Below are 14,417 nucleotides of genomic sequence, written 5' to 3'. Positions count from 1 at the left end.
ATAGTTTGTTTAATCAGTTATGTAAGCACATTTAAAATGTGGCTTCATATTTAAGTGATATGTCTATTTCTTACTTGGCAAACTAGTCTGGTTTGGTTTACACTGAAGAGGAGTGGGAGCGTGAGTGGAATGAGCTCCTTAAGCTTGCTTCCAGTGAGCCTCGCACACATTACAGTAAGAATACAGGCAGCAGTGGTGGGTAAGTTGGTTGCTTTGGTGACTTTGACTGTTCATACTCCATGTCTGCAATTGTAACGTTCCAATTATTTATATTCAGTCTGCTTCCAATCTTAAGGTTTTTTTTACTTAGCTTAAAAAAAACAAGATTTATTTCCATACTATAATTCACTTTTTTAGGATCTTAATTTATGTTGTTCAATGGTAACCAATTATTGATGAATTATATAAATAGAATGAAATTAATGACCAAACACGCAAGCTCAAGCTGCAACTTAGAGTGGAGCATCAAATTGAATGTCAGGATTAGATTTGGTGCTGTTAGGCCTGTTTGTAACCAAATCTGTCACTTAGCAAAACCTTTAGAATATTTATAATAGATCCCAGGCTTCTCCACTGGTGGGATTGGTTATTTCATTAACTTCACTTACACTGATGAGTGAAAAGGAGTAATTTTCAAACCATAATGCAAAGAGCACGATGAACAAAGTTTACATTGAATAGTTTTAAACTTAAATGATTTGCATGCATTCATTATAATTTCAAATTAAAGTGTGTTTCAAGTACTTAAGTTGTACAAGGCATCGATAACACTGCACCTGGAGTACTGGGCACACGACTGGTCACTGCACTCATGTCAGTGCTTTTGAAGCAGTTCAGAGAAGATTTAGTCTGAAATGAAAAAGGCTAATCGGTCTATGAGCCGAGTTCACCATAAAGGCCCCTTCTTCTCAAGTTCCCTCTTGACCTGCAGCGTGGTGACCCTCTGGTTAAGCTCACCGCCAGTCATCTCTCTCAAATGAGGAAGCAGTCCTGTGGTTGTCTTGGACTATGATAACTCACTTTATGTATTACTAAATTAATGTTATAATTTACCAAGCAAAACTTGAATGGTATATTTTCATTTGCAAGTAAGGCTTTTCCCTCCTCAGCCAGTCTGTCCCAAGATTTAATTAACATTATCATAAAAGTTTGTTTCAAAATGTTTTGTGTTGTGATATAATTGCACAATATTTGAGGGTTAGTAAGATGGTTCTTATTAATTCTAAAAGAGCCAAAGTAAACTCTAAGGAACACTGCAGCTACATTTAATTGGACAGTTTGATGCTCCCCTTTTCTCAGTATTTTACCTTCATTGATGTATTGTAGTTGTAGTAATAAATCTTTCCCCACATTGTTTGCTCGATTGAGATGTTAGAATATAATACGGCATCATTACATTTGCATAGTCCTGACACACCAACTGGATGTCATATACCAGCTGTTGAAAAGCTAATAGCCACCAATAACATCAAGCAATAGATTAGAACTGTAAACTGGAATTGAGTAATTATCAATAATGTTGCTTTCAGACTAGATTGCTATGGATGCAAGCATTATTTATTTATTTACCTTTCCTCATTGATTCCTGCTGGGTTATAATTGCACAGGGATCAGTCTTCCTCTGTACTTTCCCTGAATTATCTTTTTCATGTATGAGCTGAGATGGTGAGGATCAGGCTGTTCAACTAGGGAAAGTGTTTGTCCCCTTCTGATTGTTTACTGGTAAAGCAGAACAGTATATCAAAATAAATGCAAAATAAACAGGAAAAAGAAAAGGTATGCTTTGTTAGCTGTGGTTAGTGTATTCTGAGTTTCATTGTATTGTAACATGGTGTGGACAATAGTGGCTCACCATTGTATAGTTTAGGGTAGGTGTCTTTGCATCATCCATTTTTGTTTCACTTTAATCTTACTCTGTTGCAATACACATCACATTTAGTTCTACACTTAACTGTCTCAAGTGAATTTTTGGGACCTCAAGATATGAATATCAGTTTTTTTTATTTGCAAAAGCAGATTGTATATACATACATCATTGTTAGTTAGAGATCCAATTAATTACCTATTGTGTTCTGTTTTCTTCACCCAATTGTTTCTGTTTTCTTTCTTTCTCTATTTCTCCCCGTCAAAGATGCTGACTCATCTTGGCTAACAGCTCCACAGGTGCCAGCCATCCTCCAGTACCTTCTGTAATGCCCATTTTAAAATTCAGGCTAGGTGGGATATTTGACCATAGAAGACTAAACCAGTTTTATCCTTACTAGATATTTTGACAAATGCAATTTCCAAGGTGAGGGAGATCTCACTAATTTCCTGTGTCCTTTCCTGTGGCCATAGCTGAGACCAGTTAAATCAACAGCACAGTTTGGAAGTCGAATATAGGGGCTCCTGCTTCTGTCCGGTGCAGTATGATATTTTGCATTTTAGATTAGATTAGATTACATTACATTACATTACAGTGTGGAAACAGGCCCTTCGGCCCAACAACTCCACACCGACCCGCCAAAGTGCAACCCACCCATACCCCTACATTTACCCCTTACCTAACACTACGGACAATTTAGCATGGCCAATTCACCTAACCTGCACATCTTTGGACTGTGGGAGGAAACCGGAGCACCCGGAGGAAACCCACGCAGACACGGGGAGAATGTGCAAACTCCACACAGTCAGTCGCCTGAGGCGGGAATTGAACCCGGATCTCTGGCGCTGTGAGGCAGCAGTGCTAACCACTGTGCCACCCATTTTTTCTAAAATGTTGAACAGAATGGCATACGTATGTTATGTTTTGGCATTTCTATTGATTTTAACCTGTGAAGTGACCATTTAGTTTTATGAAAAAAATCTATTTCAATTCAAAAAGTAGTAAATGGTTTATTTCATAGAAAATACGCACTGAATCATAAACCTAGGTTAATCCTATCCTGAGCTCAGTATGATCAAAAAGTCTAGTACTTATACTGGTGTTAAGAGTAAAATTGAGTTATTTTAGTTTCCCCATGTTAAGTTTTGAAAGAAAAACATACTTGCATTTATCTTGCACTTCTCATAACTTTCGGACATTCTAAACCACATCATGAGAAATGAAATCCTTTTGAAGTATAATAACAGTGGTAATATAAGTAAGTACAACATCAAAGCTCTGTGCAGCTAACTCTCACATTTCTATTGATGACATTGAGGAACAAACTTGTAGCAGCTCATGAGAACTCCTAATACTGCCATAGGATCTTTTATGTCTAATTAAAGATAACAGTGCCTTATTTTAATATTTCATCTGTAAGGTGACATGTCTAAAAGTGCAGCATTGGAGTTTTAGCCTGGGTGATGGGCTTAAGCCTTTTGAATGGGGACTGGAATCCAAATATTTTGAGGCAACATTAAGTCCTCTGAATCATGGTTAACATATATGTTGATTATGTATTAATGTTAAATTCTTGTTAAAAGTTAAATGGGAGCAATTTTACCTTATCACCTGACTGCTGGCATGAACATCTTGCAAGCCATTGAAACCAAGTAGAGGCTGTATTGCTAGCCACAGTTAATAGGAGAGCAGGAATTTGGTCAGATGGGTGTGTGATTGGAGGGGACATTTCTGGCCAACAAGCAGGCAGACGTTGATAGACCTAGCAGAAGTTTAGAGTTTTTTTTTAGCACCTTCCAACAGTCTCTTTAAAGCTGTGCTGCTCATTGGTACTAATAGATGAAGTAGGAAAGCAAAGAATTGTAATCGGGGTCCTGTAACTGGCAAATTTCTACATTTGCAAAGGAAAGAAAGTGACTGTTGCGCCTCTAGAAAGGGAAAATGGGGAATTATTATTGAATAATAAGAAAGTTAAGCTCCTTGAAAGTGGAGTCGCAGGTAGATAGGATAGTGAAGAAGGCGTTTGGTATGCTTTCCTTCATAGTTCAGAGTATTGAGTACAGGAGTTGGGAGGTCATGTTGCAACTGTACAGGACATTGGTTAGGCCACTGTTTGAATATTGTGTGCAGTTCTGGTCTCCTTCCTATTGGAAAGATGTTGTGAAACTTGAAAGGGTTCAGACAAGATTTACAAGGATGTTGCCAGGGTTGGAGGACTTGAGCTTTGGGAGAGGTTGGATAGACTGGGGTTGTTTTTCCTGGAGGGTTGGAGGCTGAGGGGTGACCTTAAAGAGGTTTGTAAAATCATGAGGTGCATGGATAGGATAAATAGACAAAGGCAGAAAGATATAAAACAGATCTAAGGGGCAACATTTTCTCAGAGGGTGGTACGTGTATGGAATGAGCTACCAGAGGAAGTGATGGAGGCCAGTACAATTGCAACATTTAAAAGACATCTGGATGGGTATATGAATAAGAAGGGTGTGGAAGGATATGGGCCAGGTGCTGGCATGTGGGACTAGATTGGGTTGGGATATCAGGTCGGCATAGATGAGTTGAACCAAAGAGTCTGTTTCCGTGGTGTACATTTCTATGAGTCTAAGTGACAAATGAAATAACATTAGTCTTCTCTATAGAAAACTGAAAAATCATTCTAGTAATACCTGTAAGTCAGGAGGTGGAAGATAAAATCGCTAGAGATGTCTGAGTGAGAAAGCTGATGGAGCTGGGGCTTTCATTTAGACCACAGCTGGAATACTGTGAACAGTTTTGGTCCACTTATTTAAGGAAAGATATATTGACATTGGTACCAGTACCGAGAAAGTTCAGCAGGCTGATCCTAGGCATGGGAGGGATCTGTTTTAGTTGTTTTAATCTTATATTCCCATTAAGTTTACCGGAGAACTGAAGAATTCCAAATATTACGTATCTGTTCAAAGAAGGGTGTAAGGATAAGCCCAGTAAATACAGGCCAGTCATCTGAGGAACATTGGAGCAGGAGTAGGCCATTCCGGCCCTCAATTTTGCTCCACCATTCAGTAGGATCATACCTGATCTGTGGCCTAATTTCATATTCCTACTTTGGGCTCGTATCCCTTGATACCCTTGCCTGATAAAAAAAAACTTCTCTTCTGAATGCCCTGGTCCTCATTCTTAGGCTATGCCCCTGGTTCTAGAATCTTCAACCAGGAAGTAGTTTATCTGCCCTGTCTTTCCCTGTTAATACCCTCTTACATCACCTTTTAAACTTTTAAATTCTGGGCCTAATTTACCTAATCTCTCCTCATAACTTAACCCCTGAAGTCCAATTATCATCCTTGTAAACCTGTGCTGAACCCCCTCCAAGTCTTAAAACAACCTTCCTCAGGTGTGCTGCCCAGATCTGCTCACAGTGCTCCAAGTAGGATATAACTAGGGTTTTGTATAACTGCAGCTTAATGTCTGCACCCCTAATCTCCAGCTCCATAGATTCGATGGCCAACATTCCGTTAGCCGCCTTGACAATTTTCTGCATCATCTTCATGACATTTTAAAGAGCTATGCACCTTAATCCCCAAATCTTATTGGAGATCCACAGTATTTAACTTTGTGTCGTTTAAGAAGTACCGTGATCTATCCTCCTTTTGGTGCGAAATGGATAACCTCACACTTGCTTAAATTAAAGTCTACCTGTTACAAGTGACAAAGGTCGTGAACAGAGGTAGGTCGATGGATTTGTTTACAGGGATTTCCAGAAGGCTTTTGATAATCAAAGTTTGGGAGAAGATTTGTAGCTCGGGTGCTCGTTGTGGTTCTGTTCGCCGAGCTGGGAATTTGTGTTGCAGACATTTCGTCCCCTGTCGAGGTGACATCCTCAGTGCTTGGGAGCCTCCTGTGAAGCGCGTCTGTGATCTTTCCTCCGGCATTTATAGTGATTTGTACCTGACAACCGGAAGCGGCAGGTACAAATCACTACAAATGCCGGAGGAAAGATCACAGAAGCGCTTCACAGGAGGCTCCCAAGCACTGAGGATGTCACCTATACAGGGGACGAAATGTCTGCAACACAAATTCCCAGCTCGGCGAACAGAACCACAACGGCTTTTGATAATGTTCCACATGAGAAGGCAAATTACTGGCATGAATAGGAAATTAGTTGAGTGGCCAGAAGCAGAGAGCTGGAATAATAGGTAAGTTGTTAGCAGGATATGACCAGTGGCGTCACACAGGGTTCGATGTTGGGGGTCTCAGCTTTGCCCATTCACCTAATATATTATCATATTGTAATTTTACGCTGTGGGTTAACACTGCCTACCATGCTGTCCAATTTTGCGGCATTAGCACATATTGATATTTTGACTTTTTATACGGCCTTGTTTACAAATATTGTGAATAATTGAGGCCCCAACAGAGAACATGTGGATAGGTGGAGATGGAGCCAAGAGGCAGTTATGAAAGGAGTTGATAAACAGGGAGATTATGGATAGAAGGCCAGGACAGAAGAAAAGCTGAATAATAAGTTGCAAGCAGTTGGAAGCTCAGGGTCGTTTTTGTGGACAGAGTGTAGGTATTGTGTAAAGCAGTTACTCAGCCTGTATTTTACCTCCCAATATAGAGAAACCCACATTGTGAACAGTTTTACCCGGAGACTAGTTTGAATGAAGTAGAGGTCAGTCGCTGCTTCATTTGGAAGCTATGTCTAGGGCCCTGGATGGAGAAACAGGCAGCTATTATGTCTTTTGCGTTTGCAGGTGCTGTGGAAGTGCAAGGACATGTTGGGAGCGGAGGAGGAGTCTGGTAGAGTGTCCCAGAAGGAACGGTTCCTGTAGAATGCTGACAAAGGAGGAGAGGGGAAAATATGTCTGGTCATAGTATCCCTTTGGAGGTGACGAAAATGGCGGCTTACAATCCTTTGGATGTGAAGGCTACTGGGGTGCTAAGTCAGGGCCAGCGGAACCCTATCGTTGTTGTGGGAGAGAAAGGAAGGAGTGAGAGCAGGTGGGTTGAACACAGCTCAGGTTCATGTCCACCACATAGTGAGGATTCCTCAACTGAGGAAAATGGTGGGTATTTTTAGGGGCCCCCCATGGAGAGTGGCATTATCAGAACAGATGCAATGGAGACTGAGAAACTGGGAGAATGAGATGGAGTCCTTACAGGAGGTATGGTGTGATGATATACAGTCAAGGTAACTGTGGAAGTTGATGTGCTTGTAGTCTGTGTCGGGCGTCAGTCTATCCCCAGAAATGGAAACAAATGTCGAGGAAGGGGAGGGAAGAGTCAGAGAGGGCTCTGAAGCTGAGGATAGCATGGAAATTGGAAGCAAAATTGATGAATTTTTCCAATTTTGAGCAACAGAGCAAAGCAGCGCCAATCATGTCATCAATGTACTGGAGAAAGGGGGGGTGGCATGGTAGCTCAGTGGTAAGCACTACTGTCTCACAGCAGCAGGGACCCTGATTTGATTCCCCCTGGGCAACTGTCTGTCTGGAGCTTGCACACACTCCCTGTATCTGCATGGGTTTCCTCCCACAGTCCAAAGACGTGCAGGTTATGTCAATCGGCCATGCTAAATTGCCCACAGTGTCCATGGATGAGTATGTTAAGTGGATTAGCTATGAGAAATGCAGGGTTACGGGGTAAGGTGGGGGGAAAGGGGGGTGAGGCTAGATAGAATGCTATTCGGTGAGTCGGTGTGGATTTGGGCTGAATTTCCTGCTTTCACACTGTAGGCATTCTATGAAAATTTGACCATGATTTAACCAACATTCAGTGGGTAGATAGTGTAGTTAAGTCTCCAGCATTACATAGGTCATGTTTCTTGTAACACCCCTCAAAGACAAGCTACAACAAAATTGATCGATAGTTGTGTATAATTTCTCTATAGTCACAACAAAACCAAAGGCAATTTTTAATTAAGTAAGAAACTCTTTACATGTACTTGAGGCTCTCGAGTGTCTGATAACTGAACGGACCCTTGTCTTATGTTGGCAGAAAGACCTTCGACTGTGGTGGCTGCCTTAAGGTTAGTGTGTCCCTCAGCATGTAGTCCTAGACCTTGGAATGTGCCAGTCTGCAACATTTGATTGGTGTCAACTCTTTGCATTGGAAGGTCAACACATTTGGGCAGAATGAAGAGTGTCTATCACCATGTTTAGAGCACAGAATCTTGCATCAAAGATGAACCTTGACAAAACTACAGCACCTCTCTTCAGACTTCCTCAGCATAGGCACATTTCAGAAGGACTTGTGTGACAGTCTCATTAACCCCCCCCCAAAAAAAAGATACTTCTTAGGTGCTTTGAGGGCAACATGAGGTGGCACGGAGAGTCCGGGTGTACACAAAGGATCTGACAAGTCGTGACCTTCACATCACCAGCCAAGTGATGTCTTATTGCTTGTTGGAAAATTCTGGCAATGAGGCATTCTGCCAAATGACTTTGACAGTCTGCTCAGGGAATCACCTGACAGGATCCACACACTCCTTTTCCTGCAGGGTCTCAAGGATGGTACGTGCTCGCCACTTCCTAATGGACTTGTGGTCAAAGGTGTTTATCTTTGCAAATTTCTCCATAAATGACAGGTGAAATGGAATGATCCAAGTACTTGGAGTATCCCAAGGCAACGAGGTCAGGACCATCCTTCGTGACACTAGGGACTGGTAGAAGCTCAGTAAGTAGTGACAATTGATGCTTGTGTACTGAGGGTGTACACACAGCTTGATGCAGTCGCCATGAAAGTGGCCATCAGGATGAAGGTGGTGTTGGGTACATTCTTCTTTCCCTGCTCTTCATGAGCATTATACATGGTATCTGGAGAATCGACATTTCAGGCATAAGCCCTTCTTCAGGAATGAGGAAAGTGTGTCCAGCAGGCTAAGATAAAAGGTAGGGAGGAAGGACTTGGGGGAGGGGCGTTGGAAATGCGATAGGTGGAAGGAGGTCAAGGTGAGGGTGACAGGCCGGAGTGGGGTGGGGGCGGAGAGGTCAGGAAGAAGATTTCAGGTTAGGAAGGCGGTGCTGAGTTCGAGGGATTTGACTAAGACAAGGTGGGGGGAGGGGAAATGAGGAAACTGGAGAACTCTGAGTTCATCCCTTGTGGTTGGAGGGTTCCTAGGCAGAAGACTGAACTGACACCCTCCTTCGACTGACTGAACTGGTTCTCACCCTGAACAACTTCTCTTTCCAATCCTCCCACTTCCTCCAAACCAAAGGAGTAGCCATGGGCACCCGCATGGGCCCCAGCGATGCCTGCCTCTTCGTAGGATATGTGGAACAGTCCATCTTCCGCAGCTACACTGGCACCAACCCCACCTGTTCCCCTGCTACATCGATGACTGTATCGAAGCTGCCTTGTGCTCCCACGAGGAGGTTGAACAGTTCATCCACTTTACCAACACCTTCCACCCCGACCTCAAATTCACCTGGACCGTCTCAGACTCCTCCCTCCCCTTCCTAGACCTTTCCATTTCTATCTCGGGCGACCGAATCAACACAGACATTTATTAAAAACTGACCGACTCCCACAGCTACCTAGACTACACCACCTCCCACCCTGCCCCCTGTAAAAACGCCATCCCATATTCCCAATTCCTTAGTCTCCGCCGCATCTGCTCCCAGGAGGACCAGTTCCAAAACCGTACAACCCCAGATGGCCTCCTTCTTCAAGGACCGCAATTTTCCCCCCAGACGCGGTTGACGATGCCCTCCACCGCATCACTTCCACTTCCCGCTCCTCCGCCCTTGAGCCCCGTCCCTCCAACCGCCACCAGAACAGAACCCCACTGGTCCTCACCTACCACCCCACCAACCTCCATGTACAGCGTATCATCCGCCGTCATTTCCGCCACCTCCAAACGGACCCCACCACCAGGGATATATTTCCCTTCCCTCCCCTATCAGCGTTCCGAAAAGACCACTCCCTCCGTGACTCCCTCGTCAGGTTCACACCCCCCACCAACCCAACCTCCACTCCCGGCACCTTCCCCTGCAACGCAAGAAATGCAAAACTTGCGCCCACACCTCCCCGCTTACTTCCCTCCAAGGCCCCAAGGGATCCTTCCATATCCGCCACAAATTCACCTGCACCTCCACACACATCATCTATTGCATCCGCTGCACCCGATGTGGCCTCCTCTATATTGGGGAGACAGGCCGCCTACTTGCGGAACGTTTCAGAGAACACCTCTGGGACACCCGGACCAACCAACCCAACCACCCCGTGGCTCAACATTTCAACTCCCCCTCCCACTCCACCAAGGACATGCAGGTCCTTGGACTCCTCCATCGCCAGACCATAGCAACACGGCGGTTGGAGGAAGAGCGCCTCATCTTCCACCTGGGAACCCTCCAACCACAAGGGATGAACTCAGATTTCTCCAGTTTCCTCATTTCCCCTCCCCCCCCCACCTTGTCTTAGTCAAATCCCTCGAACTCTGCACCGCCTTCCTAACCTGAAATCTTCTTCCTGACCTCTCCGCCCCCACCCCACTCCGGCCTATTACCCTCACCTTGACCTCCTTCCACCTATCGCATTTCCAACGCCCGTCCCCCAAGTCCCCCCTCCTACCTTTTATCTCAGCCTGCTGGACACACTTTCCTCGTTCCTGAAGAAGGGCTTATGCCCGAAACGTCGATTCTCCTGCTCCTTGGATGCTGCTTGACCTGCTGCGCTTTTCCAGCAACACATTTTCAGCTCTGATCTCCAGCATCTGCAGTCCTCACTTTCTCCTTATACATGGGATCCCTTTGGATTCGGTCCATCTTTGACCTCCAGATGAAATGGAAAATGGCTTGGGTGACTACAGCAGTGCAAACCTAGGTAATAGGCCAGACCTATTATAATAGGCCAGAACCAAGAATACCTCCTACCTGATGACCAGGGTTTTACCCGCAATGGAGAGGGAGCAATGCTTCCAGCTGCCCAGTTTCTGCCTCTTCTTCATCATACACTTACCCCACATTTTGGTGCACACCCCAGCACCTTTAGATAATTTATCCTAATGGTGAAGGGTTTAAAGGATCAGTCAGCCTCAATCCCAAAGGACATGGCCTCATAGTTAGCTCAATTTAACTTGGCTGCCAAGACCAGTTCAAACTGATCAGAGATGCTTATGAGCCTACATGCTGACAGCAGATCCCAGCAGAAAATGGCAATATCATCCATGTACAGCCCTTCACTGCCTGGAATTCCAGCTACTAGTGAAAGAAGACCTAGAATATTTGTTGAATGTTTGATTTTTGCCTTGGATGGTTTGGAATAACTAACTGATCCTGATACCTAAATAAATCTAGTCCCATTTGCCAGCATTTGGCCCTATCCCTCCAAACCGTTCCTATTCATATACCTTTCCAGATGTCTTTAAATGTTGTAATTGTGCCAACCTCCATCACTTCCTCTGGCAGCTCATTCTATACACATACCACCCTCTCACCTTAAACCTATGCCCTTCAGTTTTGAACTCCCCCATGCCAGGGAAAGGACCTTGTCTATTCATTCTATCTATGCCCCTTATGATTTTATAAACCTGAATAAAATCACCCCTCCGCCTCCGACCCTCCAGGGAAAATAGCTCCAACCTTTTTCTATAATTCAAAATGTCCAATCCAAGCAATCTTTTCTGAATCCTTTCAAGTTTCACAACATCCTTCCTATAGCAGGGAGACCAAAATTGCCCACAGTATTCTAAAAGTAGCCTAACCAATGTCCTGTACAGCTGCAATTTGACCTCCCAACTCCTGTACTCAATGTACTGACCAATAAAGGAAAGCATACCAAATGCTGACTTCATTATCCTATCTATCTTCAACTCCACCTTCAAGGCACTATGAATGTGTGCTCCAAGATCTCTTTGTTCAGCAAGACTCCTCAGACCTTTACCATTAAATGTATAAGCCCTGCCCTGATTTGCTTTTCCAAAATGCAATCCCCCCTAATTCCTCTAAATTAAACTCCATCTGTCTGTTGGCCCCATCTGACAAGATCCCTTTCTCCTCTGAGTTAACCTTCCCTATCCGTTATACTTCTAATTTTGGTGTCATCTGCAAACTTAATTACCAAATCCTCCTATATTCACATCCAGATCATTCATATAAATGGCGAAAAGCAGAGGGCCCAGCACCGATCCTTCTGGCACACCACTGGTCACAGGCCTCCAGTCTGACAAGCAACCCTCCATCGCCACTCTGTCTTCTACCTTTTGAGCCAGTATCCAAATAGCTAGTTCTCCCTCTGAGTTGAAAGGTTTCGCTTGCTTGCTTGAGGGGTCTTATTTTGGTTCATGCATGAAGTTTAGGTAATTATTTCAGTATTTCATTGTCTGTGAGATTTCTTAGTAAGCAGACGAATTAAAGGTAGCTGTGACAATGGACAGAATATGTCATGAGTAGAAATTGTGCACATAATCTCATTTAATTTTGTAGTACTGTTCTGTAAAATAAGAATGTAAACTGCTGAAGAGGCTCTTCATCCTCTTATTGTCTGAATGCTGCTGCTTTTGGAGGAGGAAACCTACTTTCAGCCTGTATTTGGAGGAGTAAAATCACTGGAACACTTAGGAAAATGTTTCCTTGCTGACATTAATGGGCAACAGAATACATTCTGCTGTTACTTTCATATAAGGATCATGAACTCGGGGTAGTGCAATGTTGGTTTACTTCTCAAACTTTGAACAGTTTATTTCAAATTGACCAAAAACAATCATGGTGAAGGTATGAGAGTGAAGTTCAGGTTGCACCCTTGGGAAAGGAGTTAAAAATAAGATCATAAGACGTAGGAGCAATAATTAGGCCATTCAGCCCACAGAGTCTGGTCCACCATTCAATTATGGCTGATCAGTTTCTCAACCCTCTTCCCCCACTTTCTCCCCATAACCATCTATCCCCATGATAGTTAAAAACCTACCTATCTCAGTCTTAAATATACTCAGTGACCTGGCCTCTACTGCCTTCTGTGGCAATGAATTCCATAGATTCACCACTTTCTGGCTGAAGAGGTTTCTCCTCACCTCTATTCTAAAAGGTCTTCCCTTTACTCTAAGACTGTGCCCTCAGGTCCTCATCTCTCCTACCAATGGAAAATCTTCCCAGCATCCACTCTGTCCAGGCTATTCAGTATTCTGGAAGCTTCATTCAGGTCCCCCCTCATCCTTCTGGACTCCTTTGAGTGTAATCCCAGAGTACTCAAACGTTCCTTGTAAGTTAAGCTTTTCATTCCTGGGACCATTCTTATGAACCTCCTCTGAACATGCTCCAGGGCCATGAGATCTGGAGCCCATAACTGCACGCAATACTCTAAATGTGGTCTGACCAGAGCCTTGCAGAGCTATGGAAGTATATTCCTGTTTTTATATTCAAGTACCCTCAAAATAAATGCCATCATTGCATTTGCCTTCCTAACTACTGACTCAACCTGCAGGTTTACTTTGAGAGAATCCTGGACGAGAACTCCCAAGTCTCTTTGAACTTCAGAATTCTGAATTTTCTCCCCATTTAGAAAATAGTCCAAGCCTCTCTTCTTCCTACAAAAGTGCATGACCTCACACTTTCCAACATTGTACTCCATCTGCCACTTCTTTGCCTACTCTCCTAACCTCTCCAAGTTCTTCTGGAGCCTCCCCACCTCTTCAATGCTACCTGCCCTTCTACCCATCTTTGTATTGTCTGCACACTTACTAGAATGCCTTCAGTTCCTTCATCTAGATCGTTAATGTACAAAGTGAAACATTGTGATCCCAACACTGAGCCTTGCAGAACACCAGTTGTCACCAGCTGCCATCCTGTGAAGGACCCTTTTATCCTTTTAATGGGCGGCACGGTGGCACAGTGGTTAGCACTGCTGCCTCACAGCGCCAGAGATCCGGGTTCAATTCCCGCATCAGTCGACTAACTGTGTGGAGTTTGCACATTCTCCCCGTGTCTGCGTGGGTTTCCTCCGGGTGCTCCGGTTTCCTCCCGCAGTCCAAAGATGTGCAGGTCAGGTGAATTGGCCATGCTAAATTGCCCGTAGTGTTAGGAAGGGGTAAATGTAGGGGTATGGGTGGGTTGCGCTTCGGCGGGGCGGTGTGGACTTGTAGGGCCGAAGGGCCTGTTTCCACACTGTAAGTAATCTAATCTCATCCCCACTGTCTGCTTTCTGCCAGACAGCCAGGTGTCTATCCACACCATCATCTTGCCCCTGACACCTTGGGCCTTTATCTTACTCAGCCTCCTGTGCAGCACCTTGTCAAAGACCTTCTTGAAATCCAGGTAGATAACATCCATTGGCTCTCCATTGGTCTAACCTGCTCATTACTTAAAGAATTTTAACAGATTGGTCAGGCGTAACCACCCCCTGATGAAACCATGCTGACTTTGTCCTATTTTACCATATACTTCCAAGTATTCAGCAATCCTTCACAATGGATTCCAGGAACTTACCCACGATCAAGTTTAGGCTAATTGGTCTGTAAATTTCCATCTTTTGCCTTACTCTCTTTTTAAATAGGGGTGTTACATTAGCATTTTTCCCTCCTTTGGGACCCTTCCTGTTTGTCACGATTCCAGAAAGATCACTGCTAACGCCTCCGCTATCTCTT

The 14,417-nt window shown here is 44.1% G+C and overlaps 1 protein-coding gene across 8 annotated transcripts in view; it reads left to right on the top strand.

Annotated features, from left to right (window-relative positions):
- The window catches only part of otud7a (OTU deubiquitinase 7A), a 152,604-nt gene that overhangs the window by 109,448 nt on the left and 28,739 nt on the right, over positions 1-14,417 (top strand). For all 8 annotated transcript variants that reach the window (XM_072552769.1, XM_072552766.1, XM_072552768.1 and 5 more), the window contains one exon: positions 87-199. In XM_072552769.1, the coding sequence (XP_072408870.1) occupies positions 87-199 (113 nt within the window). The remainder of the gene's footprint in view (positions 1-86; positions 200-14,417) is intronic.

The sequence above is a fragment of the Chiloscyllium punctatum genome, chromosome 33 (assembly GCF_047496795.1).
Source record: "Chiloscyllium punctatum isolate Juve2018m chromosome 33, sChiPun1.3, whole genome shotgun sequence".
Classification (NCBI taxonomy): domain Eukaryota; kingdom Metazoa; phylum Chordata; class Chondrichthyes; order Orectolobiformes; family Hemiscylliidae; genus Chiloscyllium; species Chiloscyllium punctatum.
This window is presented reverse-complemented; position numbering and strand designations above follow the sequence as displayed.